The 24,596-nt window shown below is 46.8% G+C and overlaps 2 protein-coding genes and 1 long non-coding RNA gene across 3 annotated transcripts; 2 read left to right on the top strand and 1 right to left on the bottom strand.

Moving 5' to 3' along the window:
- The first annotated feature begins 225 nt into the window (after positions 1-225).
- Positions 226-4,342, top strand: LOC119279327. Its single transcript, XM_037560600.1, has 7 exons — positions 226-586; positions 1,095-1,680; positions 2,419-2,607; positions 2,909-2,974; positions 3,596-3,661; positions 3,760-3,822; positions 3,993-4,342. The coding sequence occupies exons 1-7, from the start codon at positions 426-428 to the stop codon at positions 4,134-4,136; spliced, it is 1,275 nt and encodes a 424-aa protein (XP_037416497.1). The 5' UTR covers positions 226-425; the 3' UTR covers positions 4,137-4,342.
- A 3,645-nt stretch (positions 4,343-7,987) lies between these two features.
- LOC119280833 lies at positions 7,988-10,094 on the top strand. Its single transcript, XR_005138192.1, has 2 exons — positions 7,988-9,622; positions 9,704-10,094. It is a non-coding gene; the product is annotated as an uncharacterized LOC119280833 (long non-coding RNA).
- Positions 10,095-11,063: 969 nt separating this feature from the next.
- LOC119274805 (putative pentatricopeptide repeat-containing protein At3g15200) lies at positions 11,064-13,470 on the bottom strand. Its single transcript, XM_037555525.1, has 2 exons — positions 13,218-13,470; positions 11,064-13,002 (listed from the first exon to the last, which is right to left on the bottom strand). Exons 1-2 carry the CDS (start codon positions 13,279-13,281, stop codon positions 11,450-11,452), a joined length of 1,617 nt encoding a protein of 538 aa, XP_037411422.1. The 5' UTR covers positions 13,282-13,470; the 3' UTR covers positions 11,064-11,449.
- Positions 13,471-24,596: the final 11,126 nt, after the last annotated feature.

Below are 24,596 nucleotides of genomic sequence, written 5' to 3'. Positions count from 1 at the left end.
TTGGAGCCTATGCTCCGGGATCTAAAGGCAGAGATCCTATGATCCTAGCAGAAAATGTTATAATGATTCACCTGTAATTGGCAGAGGGGAGAGAGAGAGTGTATGTGCAAGAGAGAGAGAGGGGAGAGAGGAGAGAGGAGAGAGAGTCACCTTTCTTGGCTGATGCCTTGAAAGGGGTAAGAGAGAGAAAAAGTTACCCAAGATAAAAGGGTGAAAGCCTTATGAGAAAGAGAAAGGTTCATGGGCATCTCCATTTTCAAACTCAACAGTAGCAGCATTATAGTTTCCCATTGGAGGGTGTGTTCTTGAGAAAGCTTAGAGAGAGCTAGCTTGACTGGCATTTTCTAAGCTTTCCTTCCCATCTTGGAAGTAGCACATCAAGATCTCCTAACTTTTAATTAGTATAGCTAGTGTAGTGTAGCACCATGATGGCCTCCTCGTCTTCCTCCTCCGACCTCAGCGCGGATCACCAGCTCTTGCAAGATGACCTCCCATGGCCTTCTTCTTCCCTGCCGCCGCCGCTCGCTCCAGCTCTTCATCATGCTGTCGGAGGCAACCACCACCAATGGAGCCAACCACTAATGCTGTAAGCACCTTCAATTTTGCTCATGTGTTCAGCAGTTTTCATCTTCACCTTTTTTTTCTTGTTGAGAAAATGTTGAAAGAGAGGATAGAATCTTCCTAATAGTTGAAAGTAGAAAATTAAGCGAAGAAGGTGTGCTCACAGTCATGGTGTTTGAGTTTGTATCCCTCTCTCAGATGCATATATGAATGATTCCTAGGATTTGGAGTTTTCTTCTGGGTTGCTTGTTTGCTAGAGTAGCACCTGGTTCTGGTTGTCCCGTGCATTGGGAATTGTGGCACAGCAAAATGACAAGCTCAGAGAGAGAATAAAAGAAGGGAAGAAACAAATTTAATGTGCGTGCCAAGCAACTAGTAGATCTTACTATTTTGTTGGTTTCCTACAAGAGGTGCTGTGTGTATGTTTCCTCTTGTCATCGTCAATCTCATGTTAGTAATTTATTTATTATGTTGGATGAATCATTAAGCAGACCACATCTATCTACATATATATAAAATTGAACTCTTTGCAGTGAGCAGTTGAGTTCAGACGAGCTTGAGGCACTCTTGTCAGCACAAGGCCACCAGCATCATAGCACTCACAGCCAGTTGCTTGCTGCTCCATTGACAACAAACCCTCATCATCAGCTGAGCTCACTGCTGATGATGCAAGAGCTAGGGTTCCAATGGAGTAGCAGCTGTGGCACCGCCGATGGAGACTCAAACGAGACAGCGCAAGATGCGGTCAAAGAGGACGCCGAGCTACCGGGGCCCCTTGTGCTCCCAAGACCGTCATCGTCGTCGAGCATCGCTTACGACGACGACATGGCCGTCGACGTGCTCCCGAGCGTCAACATCTCGCGGCTGCAGAAGATTCCGTGCCCAGTCGCGGCGGGGCCTTTTGGCGGCCGGGCGGAGGCGACACTCGAGATGCTAGCTTCGGCTAAATTCTGCAAGAGCCTGCTGAGCTGCAGCCAAGCTTCTTCGACGGTGCTGCTCCATAATGGCGGTGGGACGGCGCCATTGCTGGGGATGGGAGGGCATCATGTGGCATATGGCCCTCCTCCTCCTGTTCATCGTCTTCAAGGCCCATCCTCCATTCTCCACACCTACAACAAGGTCAGTGCTACTACTGTACCGTCCTCCTCGATCTAATTAAGGAGATGGGGAATTAATTGCGAGATATGATGGAAAATGTACAATTAACGAGGTAGAGAACTGTAGGGCAGTAGGACTGAATTGTGAATTTGCTGGCACAACAGTTGTATAAGTACAGAAATTAATACTAACCAGGGATCTAAGCTGCTAGGTGGCTGAAAGGAAAAAAGGCCTTTTGACCATTTACTGCAAACTCATGGCCGATCTATAGCCTAGCTTAGCTGAAAGGGAAAAGCTTAATTTTGCTGACCCATTTGCAAGAGGTAGCTAGATGGTACAGTACATATGCATGCAGCCTTTTGGTCTGGTCTGCGTGTGATGCAGCAAGCAAGCAAGCAGCTTTAGGATGGATGGATGGATCGATGGCATGGATGGGTCATCTTTTCTCTCGCCCGCCCAAAAGTACTACTATAGCATATGACCCTCTTGCAGTTCCACATCCATCCATTTTAATTGGTGCTTACTAATTAGTTAGTGATGAACTGCAAGGCTGCAACTCACTACTGCTGAGCAATTGCATGCATGTCGCCCAGATCGACCCAGTTCTGCGATCAACACAATTATTACAAATTACAATGTACTACTAGCCAGTATCCATTCATTTGCATTTCTATCTTGAAAACATGCAAAAATGTGTGTACAAGACTACCCAATTGTGTGCTTACTGTCTGGATACATAATTTGGTACGACGTGTGCAGATGAGTGTGCCTGCTGCTTTAGTGAGCGGAAACGGAAGTGCGCTGCAACCAGCCGCGGGGAGATCATCAGGAGGGGGAGGCCTGCACGACGAGCAGCAATTGCAAGTGGTAGCAGTATCGTCGAAGAAGAAGCCTCGGCTGCTCCACTCGCGCCCCGCCACCAACAACAATATCCTCCCTTCTTTCAAGGTATGTACTACTCCTGACTACATCTCCAACATTTTCTCTATCTACACATGCATTGCATTTCTCTATCTACTCTACTCCCAAGAGAATGTCTTGTTTTGTCTTGTCAAGTCTATTCTCCTCATGTGTGTGTATGTGTGTGTTGTGCTGTGTTATGTTGGGTAGTGTGTGTGTTTTGCACTGATCACTAATTCACTACTGCTCATGTGTTACTGAGCATGTGTTTTTCACTTTATCTTTATCTGCATATCGCTTGTTAATTAATGAGTGAGTACCTGCATGCATGTGTTGTCCTTTTTATTAGGTAAGGAAAGAGAAGCTAGGGGATAGGATTGCTGCTCTTCAACAGCTGGTCTCACCCTTCGGCAAGGTACGTACTGCTACTGCTAGCTAGCTTAACTAATTACCATTTACCCCCAAAAATTTAACATGTAATTTGGTTCAGAGTTCAGACTGTGAGAATTGTGTTGTACTGGACTTAATTTATAATTGGAAAATTCATGGTCACAAGAATAGAGAAAAAAAACTGGTTAATTAATCAACAAGAAAGTAGACAAAAACTAGTTGGGTAAATGAAATATATTATCACAATGACAATACACGGCCTTATGGTAATTGCACATTCACAAAAGTACATGACCAGCATGGTTTAGTCCTTTTCGTACCTAAATTTGTCAATAATGACAATGCTACTACCAAGCATATGAACCTGCATAGCCCAAACCCCAAAGAACAATGTTTTCAGACTTAAACGATATTTCAGGTCAACATGTCCTATATATGTATGCACAGACCCTCTTGTGCTGAATTTACTCTTTGGGGTACAGAGTACAGTTGGCAAAAGATAAATTTAGCAAATAAATAATATTTCGACGCATAATTTACCTCTTAGATGCTTCTACATGTAGTTGATATCTTGCAAAAAAAAAAACAGTAAAATCTTCATTAAAAGGAGAATCCCTCACATGTATATCTTCCTGGCTGTGTGCAGACTGACACAGCATCAGTGCTGATGGAGGCCATTGGGTACATCAAGTTTCTTCAAGACCAGGTCGAGGTAATTCAATTAATTCTTAGTCAGGTCAAACTAATTAATGCCTCTATGTGCCATATAGCACTGCATCCTGACCATCATCGCTCATTTACTTCATGCAGACTTTAAGCGGGCCGTACATGAGATCAGCCAAACATAAGAAAGCCAGGACAACACAACAGCGGGTACATGACTATTTATACTTTATGAACTTTATTAAATCCATTTGGAAAAAAATTAAAACCTGTTAATAAGCAATGGGTAGACTTAAACTGTTATATTTGCCTGATGTTCAATCTAAGAAATACTACTTGCCTGATGATGCTTACGCATTCATGTTGGTTTCTGTCGACAGGGGCCGTCAGACACCGGAGATCAGAAGGAGGAAGCAAAGGTTGATCTTCGCAGTAGAGGGCTGTGCTTGGTGCCTCTCGCGTGCACATCCTACGTCACCAACGAGAATGGCATCTGGGCCCCACCTAATTTTAGGGGAAACTAATCAGTGTTAGCTGCAATTAATAGATCGATCAAGCACACAGGTGTACTCTGAAAGAAAACATTAACTGATTAATTCCAGATTTCCTGAGAAAAATATGTTCTCTTTCTCTCTCACAGGCATCGAAACGGGATGTACATATTTCCTTTGCTTTCACCATTTCGATCAAATCTCTATAGCCAAGTGAATCATCTGAAAAAAAAGAACTAGCCATGTGAAACTATGTAATTGCAGATCATGGAAGCATGACATGCATGACATGATGTCATGGAGATGTCATGCTGCTGGTTACTCTGAATTTGTAACTTACTTTGTTTACGGAAGTGTCAACCCATAAAATTAGTTGCTTGTTCTGAAGCACTGTTCACCTATCATGAATTCAAAGACTAGGCAGGAAAACAGAAAAGCAGGGGTGAGCAGTTAAGTGTCAGCTGTAGGGCTATAGCTTACCTGAGCATTAGCAGTGTGGAAGTGGACATCCACCACTCTGGTTCTGACTAAGAAATGATGAGCTCGCACATATGTAGCCACTCGTTGATTGATCTGCAAATCCAACAGGAAATATGTACATGATAAATAACTTTGAACAGAAAGATGAATAATGTTCAGGGTAGACAGGGCCAAACAGCCAACAGTATTTCAGCAAAAAAGAAGAAAGCCAGTTGTACGTCAGTTGGTAATTTTTTGCCATGTCAAACTCAATATATCATGTGCAAATCACTACCTGAAGTTCAAACAGCCGAACATTGAAAATGCACCCACCGAGCTTCTGATTCTTCCTTTCAATACATGTACACTTGATCTCACATTGTGAATACAACAAGAACTTATGAAGAATATTCAGATGCAGGAGTTCTCGTTGTTGATGGATCAGTGTCCTACTAAATACTGTATTATTTTGGTGCTATGCAACCCCATTTCCTGCTCTGCAGCTGTATTGCAGCAACCGCATGCCGCTTATCAGCACAATGGTCCTAGAAAATTAGTCCTTCAAACATTTATGCAGCTCCGTTGAGGCCTTCAGATGCATTGTATTCCAAGAGACAAGGCTGTGGTGTATTTATCAAACAAAAATACAGCAGTCATTAACTACAATTGGAAGCACCTCCCTTTACCAATTATTTATAACGAAGAGACAAGGCTGTGGTGTATTTATTCCCCAAATGATGTTTACCATTCCAATACAGTATATACTTATTATTTCATCCAGAATTTTGGTCATTCGTACCACTGTTCATGAAGTACGGTCATTTCAATAGAAGTTCACACGTATGGTACATAGAGTTTCTGTGCTAAATATCTCCAGAGTGAAAGAAAATGGCCCTCAACTATTGTTCCAAAACACTGGGAGTGGTGGCTTAATTTTTGACTTCCGGATTCCCAACTAGAGAACTAGAAATCCTGAGGTAATTTTTTTTTTAGAAAAGGAGGATGACCCCCGGCCTCTGCATCTGGGAGATGCATACGGCCACTTTATTGATTATTCTCGATAACCATACAAAGTATTACAACAATGTGTCTGAATCCACCATCTTGGCAACATGTGCCGCTACTCCTATCCAATATGATGAGGGGGTGCTAGCTGGGCCACTACCCAAACCACTCACCTAAGCCTAACATCAAAAGCCGGAAGCCGAAACTCATTCGGTAACCCCAGCCGAGCCACATACTGGGTCTGGGGCGCAATCCGGTCAGACGCACTCGTGTGTCGTCGCCGCCATCTTCCACAGGTCCGTCTTCAGATCAAATTGAGGCTTCTACCTTGTCTGGCCAGTCTGCCATCGACGTCCCCATGACGCCAGACAGCTTCCTCCTCCTGCACGAGTCCATCTCCGCGCATCAGACGCCGAGTCTCCACAGCACCATGCCGCCGAGATCCGCCATCATCAATGTGAAAGATGAAGCACCGCTCCACCAACGTGGCCGTCCTCTAGACAGCGCCACCACCTTGCAGAGCGGAAAGATACAATGGCGATGGAAAGCAAGAGCTAGGACGAGGAGGGTACCACCGCCGCCACCCCCCGCACCCCAACAGCGCCCACCGACCACCAAGCTCCCTAAACGGCGCCTTCAAGAAGGATACGACGCCGATGGCGCCGCTGCCGCCCAACAAAGTTGGAGCTTTCGCCCGGGAGAACTAGGGGAAGGGGGAGTGGGGGGATCAGACCTGTCAGACGCCTCCAAGGAGGGACACGGCGCCCTCAGGCGTCGCCGTCGACGCAGCCGAGCATGGTCGGCCATGGCTTTCGCCCGGACTGGATTCCCCACCACTAGCACCACCAGCGCCGGCGTCCCATGGAACACGAGCGGGCCGGATGGGGGAGAACACGCCGTACAGGGAGGAGGGGCGCCAGATCTGGCGCCGTCGCCCTCGTCCTCCGAGATTCCGCCGCCCGCGCGGCCAAGAACGCCGGAACCAAACGCCCGCACCACCGCCCGCCGCTAAGCCGGTGGTGCCTCACCAGAGGGGCCGCCGCCCCAGATCCGAATGCCCCCGCGGAAGCAGAGCAGCAACTTGCCCCGCCGCCACCTTCCTTGGCGGCGCCCCGGACTTGCCCGGAGACCGCCTCTGGCGGCGGCGAGGAGAGGTGGGGGTGGAGGAGGGCTGGGCGCGGCTAGGGTTGGCGGCGGCGAGGAGAGGTGGGGGTGGAGGAGGGCAGGGCGGCGGCTAGGGTTGGCGGCTAGGGCTCAGTTAGAACCTAGCCCATGTAATGATAGTTTTGGTTTACTAGAACCATCCGCATATTGTTTCAGCTCGGCGGAAAACCAATTTGTTTTCTTATGATCTCTAGAATGAAATTAGGGAACGAAGTAAGTAGATCGTCTCTCCGCAGAAGCATCTCTCATCAGTGTTCACTCTCATGGGTTCCGCTCTGAGCAGGATACGCCAAACGCAATCAGTGAAACCAAATGTTCCTCTCTTCTGGTTCTTACCATATTGTTTACATCGGCAGCACCTAAGTCTTTCGCTTCTTCATCCAGCCAAACTGTTGGATCATCTCCATGGCTCTGCTGGGAAGAGCAGCTACAGCAAATTTATGCAGGTTCAAACTTTGAGCATGTCATCAGTAGAGCTCCTTCTGGTAAACATCTCAAGCAATAGTATACCGAGACTGGAAAAATGCCCAAGAGTTGAAACAATATAACCTTCGCCATACTCTACAATTATTCAAGTATTAACATATTGATCACTATGAAGTATTCGCGAAAGTATATGCAAGTAAAAGATGTCACAAGCACTGGTATGCTAATAATGTGAACATCCCAAGGAGGTGAGAAGTCAGAAAATACAGAACCCTTGGCAATACTATTCGATTATTTAAATTTCATATGTTTTACTTGATTATTACAAATCAATCATTTAAATATATGCAAGATATGGAAGGCTGGAAGTCAAGACTCACAAGCGAAAATAATAAGAAATGTGTGTTATCCGAAGAACTGTAACCAATGGAACCCCTTATTCCAGCAAAGCTAATTGAATTTAACAAAGTTCGGTTTCTGCATCAAGGTCTGTTGCTTGGCTTGAGACCGCAATGAATTGTTGGTGGCTGGCAATGATTGTGAAGATAGTTCAAAGCATTGATGATATCAACAGCAATATCTAGTCTCAGGACTAGGCTGAGCGTGGCTCAGAGTGGGGAACTTAGATTTTGGAGGAAGCCAACCTTCAAACTGCCATTGGGCATGAGCTAAAAAACCGAGTAAATAGCATAAAACTACTACTTTACAGGTTAGGGTTTCAAAAAACTACCGGTTTTTAATTTTTCGCTGATAACTATCAAGTCAGGGGTTGGCTGTTTTAAAAGACCCCTAGTCACTCGGTGCTTTAAAATTGATCGTGATTATGACAGTTGGGACCCGCATGTAAGAGAACCGTTTGTTTGACCGTTTATTTGACTGTTACCTTACATGTAGGGCCCACATGTCAGTATTTCTGTAAGTTTTTTAGAAAAGCAATCAGGTCCCTGTAACTTTTTAAAAAAGCAATCGGGTCCCTGAATGTTTTATGGAAAAAGCAATCGGGCCCTTGCTCCTCTGTGCGCGCTCTCCCGTGCTCAAGATCGAGAGGAGCGCGCCCGTCACCGTGCCCGCCGGCCAGCAGCCGACGTAAAGAGCGCGCCGGCCAGAAGCCATGGCGCCGCTGCGGAGATCCCTCCCGTCGCCCGTCCGATGCGCGCCGCCGCGGAGCTCCCTTCCAGCGTGCGTGGCGGCCGCGACCTCCTCCTGCCGACGAGCTCCCTCGCCGCACGGCCTATCTCTCTCTCTCTCTCCCTTTCCTGGGCGTGGCGACCTGAGCCCGTGGCCATGGAGCTCGGCTGGCGGCGGCCCTGGCCATGGCGCAAGGATGGCGGCGGCCCATGCCCCTGGACGCGACGGGCCGAGTCCCTGCCCCCTGGCCATGGCGAGCAGTTGGTGGCGGCCCGTGCTGCTGGGTGGCAGCTGGTCCTCCGCGCGGCGCTCCTTCCCGCGGTCGGCCATGGTTTGCGTGCAGCGGGTGGTGGAGCTTTGGCCTTGGTCAGGAGAAGGAAGAGGATAAAAGATAAGAGGAAGAAGAGAGAACTTACATGTGGGTCCCACATGTAAGTTAACAGTCAAACAAACGGATTATTTAGGAGTGGGTCCAACCTGTCATAAAACGGTTTAAGTCACTAGCAACGAGTTATTAGGGTTTTTTGAAACAGCCAACCCCTGACTTAGTAGTTATCAGCGAAAAATTAAAAATCGGTAGTTTTTTGAAACCGTAGCATGTAAAGTAGTAGTTTTATGCTATTTACTCTAAAAAACCAGAGCCTTGAATTCTTAACCTCAAAGGTTAATGCTGGAGCAACATATGATGATCTTAATGAGGCAGCGATGACGCACTCTTCTCAGAGCTTCGCATTCAACCATGAAATTTCTGGTAGATCCAGATTGTATCAGGAATACAACCAGACAGCAAATTCAGAGATTCAGAAAAGTGAGAGCTTCTATATTCTTCAGAGATTGAGGTATGCTTCTGTCAAACAAGTTCAGATCCAGCAATAGTCGTTCCAATACCATGCAATTTCTAGTGGCATCAGGTATGCTACCTGACAATTTGTTTCCTGATAAGAGTTTTTTTTTTTTTGAAACGGAGGCAAAAGCTTTGCCTCATCCATTAAATAAGAGAGAATAGAGTTAGTTGCAAACAACCCGAGTATACGGCATGCGGATTACTCGCGCAATAACAAAGACCCTAGTTTCCTGATAAGAGTCAGTTGATTAAGGTATCCCAAGCTACCAACTTCAGTAGGAAGAGGTCCGGATAGTGTATGATAAGTCCAAGTAAAAGGAAAGTGAAAGAAGCTTTAAAATCTCTAACTTACTTAGATATATAGGATTCGCTCACAGGTCAAGGGCAAACAGAGTCTTCAACTTCCCCAGGCTTGCTGGAATCGGTCCCTCCAAGTTGCCATAGTATGCATAAAGCCTACTACTAACCTGTCTAAGATTTCCAGGTGATGAAGGTATGAAGCCTGACAAACCAATGCTGTATATAGGCTTAACCAACTTGTCCAGCTTACCAATGCTCTCTGGAATCATGCCAGATAGGTAAGTATTCGCCAACTCAGCGTCGCCACCCGTTGTCCATGGCTACATGCCATGCCCTCCAGCTGCAGAAGCTAGTGCTACCGTTCCAGGAGATGAGCAGGTCAGAGCCATGGCTGCTGAGTCCCGCCCTGACCGCGAGCAGTGTGCCAGCCTCATTGCTCTCCAGGAGGCCATTAGTACAGTCATGATGGAAAGGGCGAAAGACAGCAAAAGCTTATGTGTACCTGCTACCTACCAACAAAGATTGCTGACATGGCCTTCTTATAGGCCTTCCCTGGTCAAAGCTGGCATGTACTACATTGACAGCTTGTGAGAATCCCAGCTGCCTTTTGACATCACTTTTCAATGTATTCACGCATGACATATCCTTATGGTTGTTATTATCTTTTGAGTGTTGGCTTAGCGACAGTGACTTTGCTTGGGCCCAAATTGTATTAGAAAAGCTTACCAACAAGCTTACTCCTACAATGGTCATGGGTTACAGGGATTAAGCAATAAGCATTTGGTAAACATGGTATCTTTCTGCCTCGAGACAAAATATTGATTCAGATATTCACAAATAACCCACCCGTGCTCAACAGTTGGAGGTTGACTTCACGGTGTTATATTGGTAAAAAAAACTCCAGTTATTTGTTCAATGAAAAAGTTAGTGAAATCATTTGCCTCAGTTAGGATCCAAAATGATGGAGCATATATTTTAGCAAATAAAAAGCACAATGCTTAGGTTATCTATTGCTTTTGGTTCCCTGAATAAAGCAATCAGCAAACATGCTATTTCCATTCCTAAAAAACTTGAATTAATTTGTCACAATTTAGTCAGCCTGATAAACATGCAGAAGTTGGCATCATGATATTAACTTTTCTCCACAAAATTAAGTCAAAATTAATCTTCGCCAAAACACAATATATAAATAGCTCTAGTACTTTAGGAACCTAAACCGCCTACGAAAAGAACACAGAATTATAGACAGTGGCTCCTTCCTCAAAAAGCAAAATTGATACTTATAATTTTGTTAACAAAAATAAATCACTCATTCCCTTCTCTTGAGCATAAGATAGAAAAGTACAAAGAAAACAAGGAAAATAAGTGGCGGGTGGTTCAGTGGCAGCAGTTAGTGACAGGTCAATTGCTTACCTAGTAGCTTCTACCCATTGGCTGTGCGAAAATGGCTGATGGAACTGTGGTTTTGAACTAGATATGATTAGTCATGTGTACTGTGTAGCCATTCATTGATAGATATATAAATTCAACAGAAACAAAAGGTGGTACAATTTTAGCACACAAATGTGAATTGGACTAGACTAAGAATTCAGTAGTTAGTACCATTAGCTCAACTGGTAATTATTCGCCATACAGAACCAGCAGTATCATCACTTAGCAAACCTTTCCAGTTCTACAAGATATTTGGACATATTTTTATCCCTGTTTTATGTGTTCATTTGTCAGAAACAACTACGAACGACATATATAATGCAAGAAGAAACAAACATATGTAAGTATTACACATACATCTCCAGAATACAAGCATCTAAGCAAGTACCTGCAATTGAATTGCCCAATACATCCTAAACATATCCTGCTGTGACATTTCAAACAGCATAAATTTTGGGGCATCGTATTGTCAATGACTCTTCTCTTGTGGATTTCTTTTAGCCCAAGGTTGAAAGTCACTGGATGATGTTCCATAAGCCCAGATGCTCAGCATCTTCTGCTAGGATAATTAAGCAGAATCTTCCGGTGACTATTTACGAACATGGAAAAGTCCTGATCGACGATCCAATTTTAGATTTTTCCCAGTCATACTTGGGGATCGATCTTCAGTCTCAGGCCCATCCTTCTTCATATGTATTGCTTTCACCAATATCCTGGTTCTTGGCTCTGGAGTCATCCCTCTCGACTTCATTGTCGTGTAATATTGCAAAGCCTGGTCCAGCTGTCCCTGGGAATGAAGTCCATGGACCATAATAGTAAATGATCGCTGATCTGGACCTGATCCATTCCTCTCCATCTCCTCCCATACTTGCTGTACCCCCTTCTCATATTTCATACTGACATACAGGTTCAATATTAAGTTATACGTGTCAGAGTCCAACTTACAACCTGATTCCTCCATCCTCTGGATCAAATTCATAACATCTCTCGGTTTCTCAGTTGTCTTCAGAATGTAGGTGTATGTCATGTTGTTTGGAGAGCATCCCTTCTTCTCCATATCATCCAAAAGCTCATAAACTTTTTCCGTCCGCCTTATCTTACAGAAGTGTTTGATCAAAGTGTTGTAGGTGGCCACATCTGCTTGACAACCACGGTCATTCATCTCACCAAAAATCTTAAGTGCTTCTGGAATCTTTTTCTTGAAGCACAACTGGTCAATGATACAGTTGCAAATTGCCACGTCGGGATTGATTCCCTTCTCCCACATGCTTGTGAATAGTTTCACAGCCGTACTAAGTTTGCCAGCTTTGGTTAGTGCATTTATGAACGTACCATATGTGAACAGGTCCGGCTTAAGTTTAGATGCAATGATCTCGTTCCAAACCCTTTTAGCATCAGCCAGGCTTCCCTTGACACAGCAACCATTAAGAATGATGTTCCAGCTCTTTATGACAGGAGGAAACTCATCTTTCTTCTGGAGAAAGAGGGCCTCAGCCTCCTCAACATGCTTGTACCGACAGAGCGACATCAGAAGTATCTGGAATCCAACCAAGTCAACCTCGAACCCATAATCCTTCCTCTTGTAGAATATCTCGATCGCTTCTTGCACCTTGTGCGCCCCTGCATACCGGTTCAACAAGACAGCAAACATCCTGTTCGTTACGACCAACCCACGGCGTTGTTCAGGAATCTCATCGAAGAGCTGTCTCATAAGCCTGACCTTCTTCATCCGCCCAAGGATGTCAAGCATCTCAGTGTAGGTCCTCGGGCCGTGCTCATACGAAGGCAGCCTGGCAGCCCAATTGAAGAACAACAGCGCGACCTGCCAATTGGACCTCTGCTTCTGGAGGACTTTCAGAACAACGTCCTCGTCCATCTCATCGGCAAACTGACGAAGGTCTTTGCTGAGGTCAGCATCGGCAGCACAGGACTTGAGAACTCTCAGAACTTCACCGACGCGGACATCTAGGGAATCCTCCTCTGAAGCACTGCTATGGCAAAGCCTTGGTGACCCGAGAAGATATCCTCTTGGAACAATGCTTGGGTGGAAGCGTGGAGGCAAGGCTGCATCAGGAAGCACCTCCAACGCATTCTGTCGAACAGTTGGCGTGCGCGAACCAAGAACAGCAAGCCACCTAGGGACTGCGCACAAAAATGTTTGAGTTAGCATCTCTCTCGAGTTTCCATAGCGTGTCGCTTTGTTTTCCTAACGCTACGTCTGGAAATCAGGCAAAGTTGGATCTGGGGTGTGCCAGCTGATGCCGAGATGGGATTCATGGACCCGTTCGCGGGATGGGCGAGGAGAGTAATAATCAGAGCAACGAGAGGCGCAAAGGAGGGGTGGATAATATTCGTACCGCAGATGGGGTTTCTGGTCCTGAATGCTGCAGCGAGGACGGCGTACGCCGGCGCCGGCGGCATCGCGCCGGAGGTGCGCACGAGGGAGAGCGGCGTGAGCTCGTGCACGGAGATGACCTGCAGCCAGCCTTGCGCGCTCGGTCGACCTCGGTCGCGCTTGGTCGGCTCCGAGTCCCCGCCGGCGCCGGCTCGTCGGTCGTGAGCTCACGGCGGCGGAAGCGGGAGCGCGGGGCCTCTGAACGGTTACGAGCATCAGCCGGGGAGCGTGGAAAATCCTATATGCTGCGTAGTTGTCGAGCTTTCACCCCAAGGTTCGCGAGCGAGGGATGATCTGGGCCGGCCCGCCCAGCGGGCAAGCTTTTTTGGAAAAGCTCTCCATCCCGGTTTTGGGAACCTTCTAAGAGAATCCTAGCTGGTTTTTCTGGTTTTGGAAACCTTCTAGGAGGTTCCTGAAGCGGATTTTTTTTCTTTTTTCTCCTTTTCCTGTTTCTTTTTCTATTTTCTCTTCTATTTTCTGTTTCTTCTGATTTCCTTTTTTCGTTTTTATTTCAAAACATGTTCGTATTTTTTAAAATTTGTTCACAAATTTATAAAAAGGTTCGCATTCTACAAAAAATGAGAGATTCAAAAAATTCACGTTTTCAAAAAATGTTCTCGTCTCCGAAAAAATGTTTGTATTCCAAAATTGTTCACATTTTCTCTTTCCCAAAAAAATTAGTGTTTCCAACAATTATTCATGTTTTTAAATTTGTTCCATGGTTTCAAAAATTGTTCGCCTTTTCAAAAAACTTTTGAGTTTCCAAACATTGCTTCTGTTTTGAGAAACTATTTGCAAATTTCAAAATATGTTCTCGTTTTCAGAAAATGTTCATGTTTCCCAAAATTGTTCACACTTTCAAAAAAAATTCTGTAGTTTCAAAAAATGTTTGCGTTTTCAAAAAACTCTTGTGGTTCCAAAACGTGTTCCTGTTTTCCAAAAATTGTTGGCAAACTTCAAAAAATGTCCCTATTTTCAAATTCGTTTGGGGATTTTAAAAAATATTCACGTTATCAAAATAATTTTAAGACTTTTAAAAGATTTTCCCTGTTTTCAAAAAGGTTCATATGTTAAAATTTGTGTGATTTTAAAAAAAATATTCGCATTTTTTGAAATGTTTGTATTTTTTCAAAGTTTGTTAGGAAATTTGAAAAGTTTTTGTGTTTCATAAAATATTATATTTTTAGAAAATATATAATATTTCTGTAAATATGCACAATTTTTTAAATACTAAACATCTTTTGAAAAATATGCGAATTATATCTGAAACACGAACATTTTTTGAATTTGTGAAAAAAAATCAGTATCGAGAACACTTTTTTGTAATGTTGAACAAGAAATTTAAATACACAAAAAAGAAAAAAAAACTGGAAAAGAAAAGAAAATGTTTGGATCTGTGTTGCTTTTGGTTCTTATAAATATACACTGCTCTCTAATCATTCACGCTCATTATCTCTGTTGGCTATCACAACAAGCTCTCATGCGGGAGGTCTTAGGTTCGATCTCTGGTAGCGCGATAAGCGGCAGATAGAAGCTCTTGGGGAGCTTTGCTACATCTACTAGACAATTCTTCATCTCTTCGTAGAACCAGTCCGTAGTAGTATTCCGCTCTGACGACTCCGGCAGGCGCTCCGACTCAGACCTCGATGTCAACGAGGAGCTGGCCCTCCTCGTTGCCTCGAGAGGTATAAGGTGGACACGGGTGTAGTTCCAGATCTGCCGCCTCGCCTCTCCCTGTCGGTGTAGCGAGGACCCCGTAGCTGGCTCCTCTGAGCTCGTGCGTAGCTGTGTGAGGGCTACGAAATCCAGGCCGCTCCTGTGCCACCCCGGCTCAGAGAAAACCGGAACGCCCCATATTCCAGCCCAGAGATCGAGATGAAGTCTTCTAGAATACGGCACTGCTTAGCATAGAACAAACCAGCTCTTTATTACAATATTTTTGGGTACAATGGTTACATCGGCACGTCGACACTACGACTGCCACTATTGCTCTATGCAAGCAGCAGAACAACACGATGCAGCGGAAGAACTCTAGCAGCGGAACAACGACGACGGTGGTGAACTCCACTCCGCAGGGACTCTGGCTGGAACGCTTATCCTAGCTCGCAAACAAAGACTCCACGGCAAACAAGCAATCAAATCTGAAATGACCTGCAAGATGGCATGACACGCTAGGTCAGTACATTGAATGTACTTGCAAGCTCACAATAACCAGAAGCATTCAAGACAGACAACAGCATGGCAATTACAGGTTAAGCAGGAATTATCATGAGATCATTAGAATAACATGGCATGACCAATATGAACATGATACAGCTAACACAACATGAGCATATTAATCTAACGATACTAGCATGCAACATGATGACACTATATGCACCAATTATTCCGCCCGGGTTAATTGGTAACCATCACATGCATCACTTACCAACCACGGACATCACACGATCATCTCAGGATCAAATCAAGCTTGGTATAAACAATACCGTAGCGATCAGTAAATGACCACAAGGAGCTTGATCTTTACCCACGACTCTCGCACAACATCACGAATATACAACAACTCGGTATCCTCGATGCCACCGTGATTCTTACGGTGATCACAACCACGACCAACACTTGGTCCCAAACCGTGATCCTTACGGCGATCACAACCACGGGTTGTCATTAATCAAGTTATTCTTATTACTGTTGACTCATGATGTACCCTACTTTCAACCTGGGCCCTTATCCGCAGGCGCGGCTATCGATAGATTTAATATACACTCTGCAGAGGTTAGTATACTGTACTCATACTACGGAACCCATGACCTCGCACTCCCATTTGGGTGGACCAACGGCGTTCCGACAAAACCGTCCTACTGCCATGACACTCTCCCGGCCACTCCAACTCACTCCCCTCTGGGCTAAGTCATGGATGGCCCCGTGTCTACCTCAAGACACCTCAACGACCATCATCGTGGCCTAAAATAATAAACCGTCCCAAACAGGGACATGTGCACATAACAACAACAACGGGCACACAAGGCTTATGTCCGCCTACCTGATCAGGGTAGCGCGCGCCCATAACCTTCCCTCGTTGGACCCAGTTAGGACCGTCCCATATCGGTAAGCGTGGTTGCACTGGTCAGTATCGTTTCAGCGGCACCATGACTCAGCCAACAGTTGTTCAAGTTCAGTTTAATCTGGTTAACTTGAATGCAAATATGCTGAGCCATGATAAAATGCATGAACATGATATCAACATAATCTAGAACATTATAACATAGCACAAAAGTGAACATGCAAATCTAACATCACCGGAACAACGATAACTATCTTTTCAACAAGCAAATATTTAATAAAGATTCAAGTTGAAAACCATGGCTACTGCATGACTATCATGCAAGTGGGTATTGTGGCTTGCCTGGGGATGAAGAAGGCACCGGGGAGAAGTGCGAGAAACTTGCGGAACGAATCGCCAGAAAACGTTCTCTCTCGGGGAGTGCTGAATAAGGGCAAGGGCATAATGGTCATTTTCACAATGTCAAACCATAGTGAAAGCATTACCAACAGAACGGGCTCAATGAAACAAAGAAGTAGGCTTTGGAATCACCTCATTTGGAGTTACGGATAAAAAGTTATGGATGTTTTTCTGCCAGGGACCTATCTGCAAGAAAAAGATTTTCAAACAGGGGCCTGGACAGAAAAACAGAACGCGTAATAGAGAAATACGCTTTCAGAAAGCGAAGACGTAATCAGTGGATTACGCCTCCACTTATCCACGTCAGCGTACCTGGGTCAACGCGGGGCCGGCGGCTGGGAGGCTGACAGGAGGGGCCCGCGGCTAGCTGGCAGGCCCGAGGAGGGTCAACGCTGCTGTCTTCTTCCTCCCGACGGGGCGCTGGGAAGAGGCGAGGCCGCGCGCTCCGGCGACGAGTCCAGCCGACTCCGGCCACCACTCAGGTCGTGCGACATATGGGCGAGCTCAAGGGGACGAGCCGCACCCGTTCCAGGTCGTAGAAAGCGTCGATGGTCACCGGAGGGGGCGGGGCAGGGGACACGGAGGAGGAGGGCTGCGGGTGGAGTTGGGCTCGTGGTCATAGTGGTTCCAGCGAGAGGGAAAGGGCATGGGCAGGGGCGCCGGGGTGAGTGGATCTCACTGGTGGTGGCTAGGTGGAGAGGCAGGGGCTGGAACGCTCGAATTTGAGCGGCGGCCGGCGATGACCGTAGCAACGAGGGGAGGGAAAGAGAGCTCCTCGAGCTCAAACGAGAGGCTGGGGAGGTAGCTAGGAGGTGCGGGAGGCTGGAGATGAGCTCGGACGAGGCCGGGGATGGTTTATATAGCCACGGGACGAGGAGGCCACGCTGGCACCGCCGCGGACGCGTGGCTGGCTCCGCGGACGCGTGCTTGCGTGCATGAACTCGGGGGCAAACGACAAAGGAGGAGCAGTGGGGGCTCTCACGGGGCAGAGGAGGCCAAGGGGGCGCAGGGAGGAACACGACGGCGACGAACGGATCCAAAACTCCACTGTACGTCCGTGGGCACGCGGCGGTTTACGGTGGTGAGCAAGCGGACGGAGGGGGAGAGGGGTCCAGGGGAACGATGACGACGCGGGCTACCTACTGGACATCATCACGAGTGCGAAGCCGACGAGAGGGGAAGGGGGTCCAGCACAAACAGCCACTAGACGCGCTCATGGCATGCCAAAGTGGTGGTCGCCACCAGTACTAGCATGTGTGGGAGGCAAACAGTTGGCAAATGATGTCTAGAGGTAAGTCCTTCGAAGGGTGGTTTCAACTGAGATGGTAACTTGGTGAAAAAGGCTCTGGTCAAAAGGTTAGTGAGCTCTGAAGTTTACTGCAGTAAACTTTATCAGCTCAATGTGATCAACAAGGATAAGGTATGGGCCAAATAAGTTGTTTGGGGTGTCAGGCTATGGAGGGAATATGATCCTGGAGGTTTTGAGGGTAAATGGGCCAATATTTACTGCAGTTGCTTCACAACTAACCAAAATGGTTCAGAAACTAGATCATGATGATGCACTCACATGGAGTGTCAACTTGAGCTCAAATTGGGCAAAGCTTGATCATTTGGTCATATGAAGATGCTCAAAAAGTCTCATACCATTTGGCAAAGCCAAACTGGTACTTGCTTCACAAACATCTCCTCTGGACAAAAACTTGAAATAATTTTGGTGATCAAATGGATCAATGAAATGATACCAAATTGAGTGGAGAGATGTTTTATGGGCATAAGAATGATCTCCTAATTTATCAGGATTTTTGAAGCAATATAAAATATACTTGCTTCACAACCTGAAAATATTGCCAGAAACAAAGATTTGCTCCTCTGCTCACATAGATGATTGGATGGGGCTGAAAATGGATGGAGGGGATTAATATGAGCACATTAAGGAGTGTGCAAAAGTTTAACTTATTTGGGTACTCCTAGCTAGTACTTCACAAAGCTTTCTATTTGACAGAAACTTTGAAAAATCACTGAGGAAGATTGGCTAGGCAAATAAATTTGAACTTGTGCATGAGGCAATTATTTGGACATATAAACATGACCAAAAAGGTTGGGATCCACTAGGAAAGATATAAATCACACTTCCTTCACAAAGTGTCATTCAGGGCAGAATAGAAAAAGGAATATTGGGGAATTATTTTTGAACATGGCAATGAAAAGTTTTGCCATATTTGATCAAGATATGACCCAAACAATTTATGAGAATTATTTGGGAATTTTAGGAGTGAGGGAAATATAGGTTGCTTCACAACCTAGGGTAATTTGAGTTATTCCTTTAACAGAAAAGGAATATTCCCAATAAAAAGAATATTGGGATTAGGGCTAGGATGAAAATGACAGGGTCTAGGGAAATATTTGGGAATGACAAGCCACTCTCGAAGCAAAGAAGAGGGCATCTTCTTCAGTTTTTCGGACCACAAAGCCACGAAAAAAGAAAACTCAGGCAAAAACCTCGGAAAAACAAAAGAAAAAGAAAGGGCCAAAAATCAGGCTGTCATAGCTCCCATCGACCACTGCTCCACACGGGCAGCGGTGGGTGCTAGCCCGAACATGCATGCCAGAATCGGAGGCACGCGCCGCCCGCCGCGAGAGGCAGCGGGCAAGGGAGACAAACGCGACGAAGTAGTTTGTGCGCAGTTGCCACGGGTTGCCGGCGGAGCCCGACGAGGACAAGCGGCTCCTTACTTTGGGTTGTCGGCGGAGCCTGCTTCGATTACATTTTTCTGTTATACTAGATGTTTATTCGCCTGTTGTGATAGCATATCTGATTGTTTATATTGTTTGACATGTATTCCGTGCACAGAGTCACTTGGTTGTTTGATGTGTTCGTGCTCGTCGCCGGGGCGGTGCAAGGCGCAGATCTGACACGGTTCCTCGTCGGTTGGACGACGTTCAGGCGCAACCCCAGTGCTCACTGAGTACTACCTCGGCTACAACCTCCCTCGGTGAGCTCCATCTTCCTCCTGCTCATCTGCTTCGGCTACTGTATTTGACATGGCCGTGGCTATATCTCTACTCCTAATGTCTCAGTTGGTAGTCTCCGTTTCGGGTTTATTTTCGTCCCACCAACATCGGATTTTTCCGTCCTCCCTCCCACCTCCCACGTACCAGCAATTCCGCCCCCGATCCGGCGCCGAACCAATAAAAAAATTAGCGATGCCCCCCACGAGAGGTCCAGGCGGGAATCGTCTGATCGATCCAGAAAAAAACGTGTGAAAAAAGTCTACGAAAATAAACCTACGAAAATTAACCTGGTTAAAAAAACAGTAACGAATCTCGTCACCCCGCTCGATCTGGATCACCCCACTCGATCTGCATCTCGTCGGCGGACGAGACTTGCCTGCTCCCCGCGTGTATGTCCATCCGTGCTCCCGCATATGTGGCATGATTTGATTGAAACAAAATAAGGCCCGGCCCAACCCCCTTAAAATCAGGGGGGAGATGATTAGATTAGAAAGAGAAAAGGAAAAAAACAACCTTAAGATGAAGTGGGAGCACAGATGGGAGTATGGGAAGGGAACAGGCAAGCCGGATCCCTCGTCGGCGGTGGCTCCTCCTCACACACCGACGCATCCCCAGAGCCCTCCCCACCTCCTCCCAGAACCGATGACTTCGCCTCCCGCCGCGGCCCACTCTCTTCCCCTCCCCTCGTGGCAGATCGAGCGACAACCGCGGTGTGGGTGGGCAACGCCAACGCGCTGCTCTCGGCCGCCGAGATGCTCCTGCTCGGCCACCCGTACCCGTCCGTCGCCTGCTCGCCTCCCGCAACGTCTTCTCCGAGCACACAACCGACGGTAGCCGGAGGCTATACGCGCTTGTGCTGTCGTGGCCGTGGCTCCACAAGGCCGTGCGCGACCCCGCCAGCGCCAAGCCCTTCGCGCGCGCGCCCACGCCGGCGTCCCCGCCTACACCTACTACACCCAGGACCGGGAGGCGAACAGGTGATGCTCGATGACGAACATCTGCTCGAGGACACCCTGCTCGACGATGCTCCTCTTCACCAGCATCTCCATTGCATGATGAGCTTCCCCTGTCTCCTCTCTTTAAATTTGGAGTGCTGCTTGGGTACAGATTAGGAGTAGGGGTAAGTTTATTTGTATGAGTATGGGTACAGATTATGAGTAGGAGATGTAGTCGTAGGCACAATTTTAGTAAAATTTCAGTAACTTCAATTATCCTGCTTGAAGTACTTTGAAAATATACTCAAAAAATGTATTGTTTGTACTGCTGATCTTGCAGATAGGGGGAGAGTTCTTGAACTCAGAGCAGCTGTTGATCTGCAGCAACTCTAGAAGTAGGATTTAGGATAATCATAGTTTCAGTTTGCCAAGCAGGGAGTATAATTGAACTGGAGTATAATTACGGAAGCGGGTCGAAGTGGGATGATATGGTTCGGTGGTCAACGGCGGCTGCGCGGAATGCAGTATGGTATGGCTCGAGCATCTCAAGGAGGGGCTCTCTCCGCAAGGCATCCTCTACGCCAGTACGTTCTCTGATCTGAACCTTCTTCTCTTCGCTCATGCACGCACCAACGCACTTGACCTGTCGTTGACCACCGACGGAGGTTTTCGAGTAGTCTGTCCCGGGGCTGCGCGTCTCCGTCTTGCCATTGCTCAGCACCGCCCTGCCGTATGGGGTTCTTATTTTCTATCGAGGCCTTCCACAACAGGGACCATGGTGCCTGATAGCTTCCTCTCCGGCTGGATCGGCGGTCCATCCACACCCAGTAAATTTTTGCTCTTCTCTTAAATTTTCTATGTTTCTTTGTCTGATTCTCAATAAAGAGTTCAAACTCGAGGTGAGTTTTTGGTTATGACCTGGCCTATTTTGTTGATCGGTCACCGGTGGCGACGACGCGGCCGGCTGATCTGCCGCCTCCACACCAGTAGTTGCGAGATTTGTGCGTCCCATTCAAAATTAGCCGCTCCGTGATTAGGGCTTCATGTTCAGCAGATTAGAACACGGATTTAGCACTAGGATCCATCGCCATTGGAGGGCCTTGAGTCGTTCCTTGCGAGAACGGTTCCTGCCATGATCGACGGGGCTCTCTATGTGGCCCTCGTCCAAAAGCTAAAATAGTGAACAAGATATGTCTTCTCGTTTGCAGCATTGGGTACGTATCTTTTGCATATGCTCCCTAAAAAAATAACCAGCTAAATTAACTACAGCCCAAAGGCAGCAGCCTGTTACTATTGTATATCATTTGTTGTTGATTTGTTTTTTCATAATTGCATTGGCAAATCATGAAAGATGTAATGTTCACGGATTTTTGTTAGATGATCTGTTGGTCCGGTTTACTTTTAGCAGGCATGAGGCATCTAGGTACTGTTTATGAATTGATAGCGCATCTTGCTTAAATCCTACTAACTCTCAAGAATTCATACTAACAAGTGTCTTTGCTTTTTGTTTGATGCATTTAACATGTTCAGGAAACATGTTTCAAGGGCCTAGTTTGTCGATCTGGAGCCCACTGTTAGTAGATTATGGCAGTAAATCATAGTTAGTTTCATCGTAATTTGAATAGAGAATTTTGTGTTAGGCGAGTAGAGCTTTACCAACTTAATAACAAAGGATGATGCTTGCAGTTGTTGTGGGTGCTGATGGTTCCCATGTCTTGGTTTCTTGGAATGGTGATTCAAGAAGGGACACCATCGTGTGGATGGACCATAGGGCTCTTGACCAAATCGAGTGAATTAATTCTCACAGTTCACCGGTATTGCAATTTTATGGTGGGAGTGTCTCTCCAGAATACAGATAAATAGTTTTGAATTATTTCGTAAGATCGGTAGACAACATTTGCTGTGTATTTTACAGTTACCGGCGTTGATTGTATCGTATTGATTTATCTTTTAAAACATTTATGGATGAAGATCTACGAAAATTAGCCAGACGCTCGCACCCGAATCCTCGTGCCCTCGATGCACTTGCCCGCACGAGTCGCCGCCATCCCTACGTCCACGCAGCTAACGTCGCCGCTCAACCCCTTCGCCGCCGCCATCCAAGTGCAAAGCCTCCACCCATCTGCACCTGCGTTGAGGGCCCCTGACATTCATCGGATCGGATCGTTTTTGTTGTCGATCATCGGACCGGATCGGATATTCGGCCGATCATCGGAGCGGATCGGCGGGGCGCTGTTGTCGTTGATCGTTTTCGTTGCTTGCAGGGGCCGCCGCCGACCGCTTCCGCGGCGACACAGATCGGTTCCAGTTCCCATAGCCGACGTTCCAGGCCCTCCCATAGCCGACGTTCCAGGCCCCGCCGACGATCGCTAGCGAAGGTATTGCACAGTACACAGTTTATCATACATCCAACGCATGCTCATCAGGCAATAAAAAAATTATACACACATTGTGGGACATCACTTTTGAGTGTTGACACTGGTGACACCGCTCAAGCCCTTTATAACCTGCAATGGAAGTAAACATGAATAAATACAAAACAGCAGGTGCAGCACTAAATTTACACGTTTTTGGAGCAGCACATAACTGACACCAGTTTTGTAGTTTGCAAGTGGTGAGACCGCTCAGTCCCATAGTCATCAGAAGCAGCAAGTGACACCAGTCGCCGAGTTTGCAGCTCACAATCTCAGGCTTAGTTATTTGGTGCACTTAGCTATTTATTTCTATTAGTATTTATCTTTTTTCCTGTTCAATGCTTAGTTATTTTATGCTTGAGTGCAGAACTCATTGTACTCTATATATCTCACGTTTTGTTTGTATCAGGTTCGTGTGAGGCGGTCTCTGTGAAGTATGTCGACAAGGCAGATGAATTACGTCACTTGTTAGTATGCTTAATGATTATGGCTCCGTAGTTGGCTCTTATGTTGCTCTTGCTTTTGGCATCGAACTTCGTGTTGAGTATCCATCTTTTGTGGTCGGATGAACCCACCTAGCTTGATCCTGTATATAATCTGATGTTGATCTTGAGATTCATTGTGTTTTACTTCTGCCGCAATTGAATGTTTCTTTGCTTCATTATCATCATGTATAAGTACAAATTCTATACTTGGTTCCTACTGGCAGGTTGTTACATGCTTCGGCAAAACGTTGAGACCGGCATCCTCGCGCCAAGGCGCGTTCCTAATCTAGTCTATATAGGCACATGGTCACACAGCAGCAGCAAGTAAGCACTAGCACAAGATGAAGGCACAAACAAAGGAAGGAGGGCGAGCAGAGGAACTACCTGAGGGAGGAGCTCGGGAAGTCGGGGTGGAGGAAGGGGAGCACATCCTGCCTCGGATAGGCCGGGGAAGGCCGTAAGGGGAGGCAGCTAGATAGAGGAGCGGAGTAGCTTAGGTTGGGTGGCCTCCACGACGAGAACGCCTGCACGTGAAGCCGCTGCCGCCGTGACGAGGACGCCGCCACATGGTTGTTCCGATGTAGACACGAGAGCGCCGGGAGCAGGTCGCCGGCGGCCGCCGGCAGCGGCGAGCCCTTCTGTGCCGACCAGCCGGATCAAGCTGACCAGGATGCCAGCCCGGGGGGAGCGCTGGCTCGGTGCCGATGCATCGGCGCGAGAGGTTGTCGGCAGAGAAGCCGTCCGGGGACGCAGTGGCGGGGAGAGGAGAATGTGGGCGACACCATCAATGGAAGGGACGCGACGGGGAGAGAAGCGGGTGGGCGGCTTTGAGGGGGAGAGAAGCGGGTGGGCGGCTGTGAGGGGGAGAGAGTGAGAGGACTGGCAGTGCGGTGGTGAGAATAAGGATGCCGGGCAAATAAAGAGTACTGTATGTGAAGAAAAACAGTTTTTTTGAAGTACCCATTTCTCTGACAAACTCGGACGGTATAGCTCAAAAAACTAATTCCGGATGAAGGGAGTATGTTGATATAA

This window comes from Triticum dicoccoides, chromosome 3B (assembly GCF_002162155.2).
Source record: "Triticum dicoccoides isolate Atlit2015 ecotype Zavitan chromosome 3B, WEW_v2.0, whole genome shotgun sequence".
Lineage (NCBI taxonomy): Eukaryota > Viridiplantae > Streptophyta > Magnoliopsida > Poales > Poaceae > Triticum > Triticum dicoccoides.
This window is presented reverse-complemented; position numbering and strand designations above follow the sequence as displayed.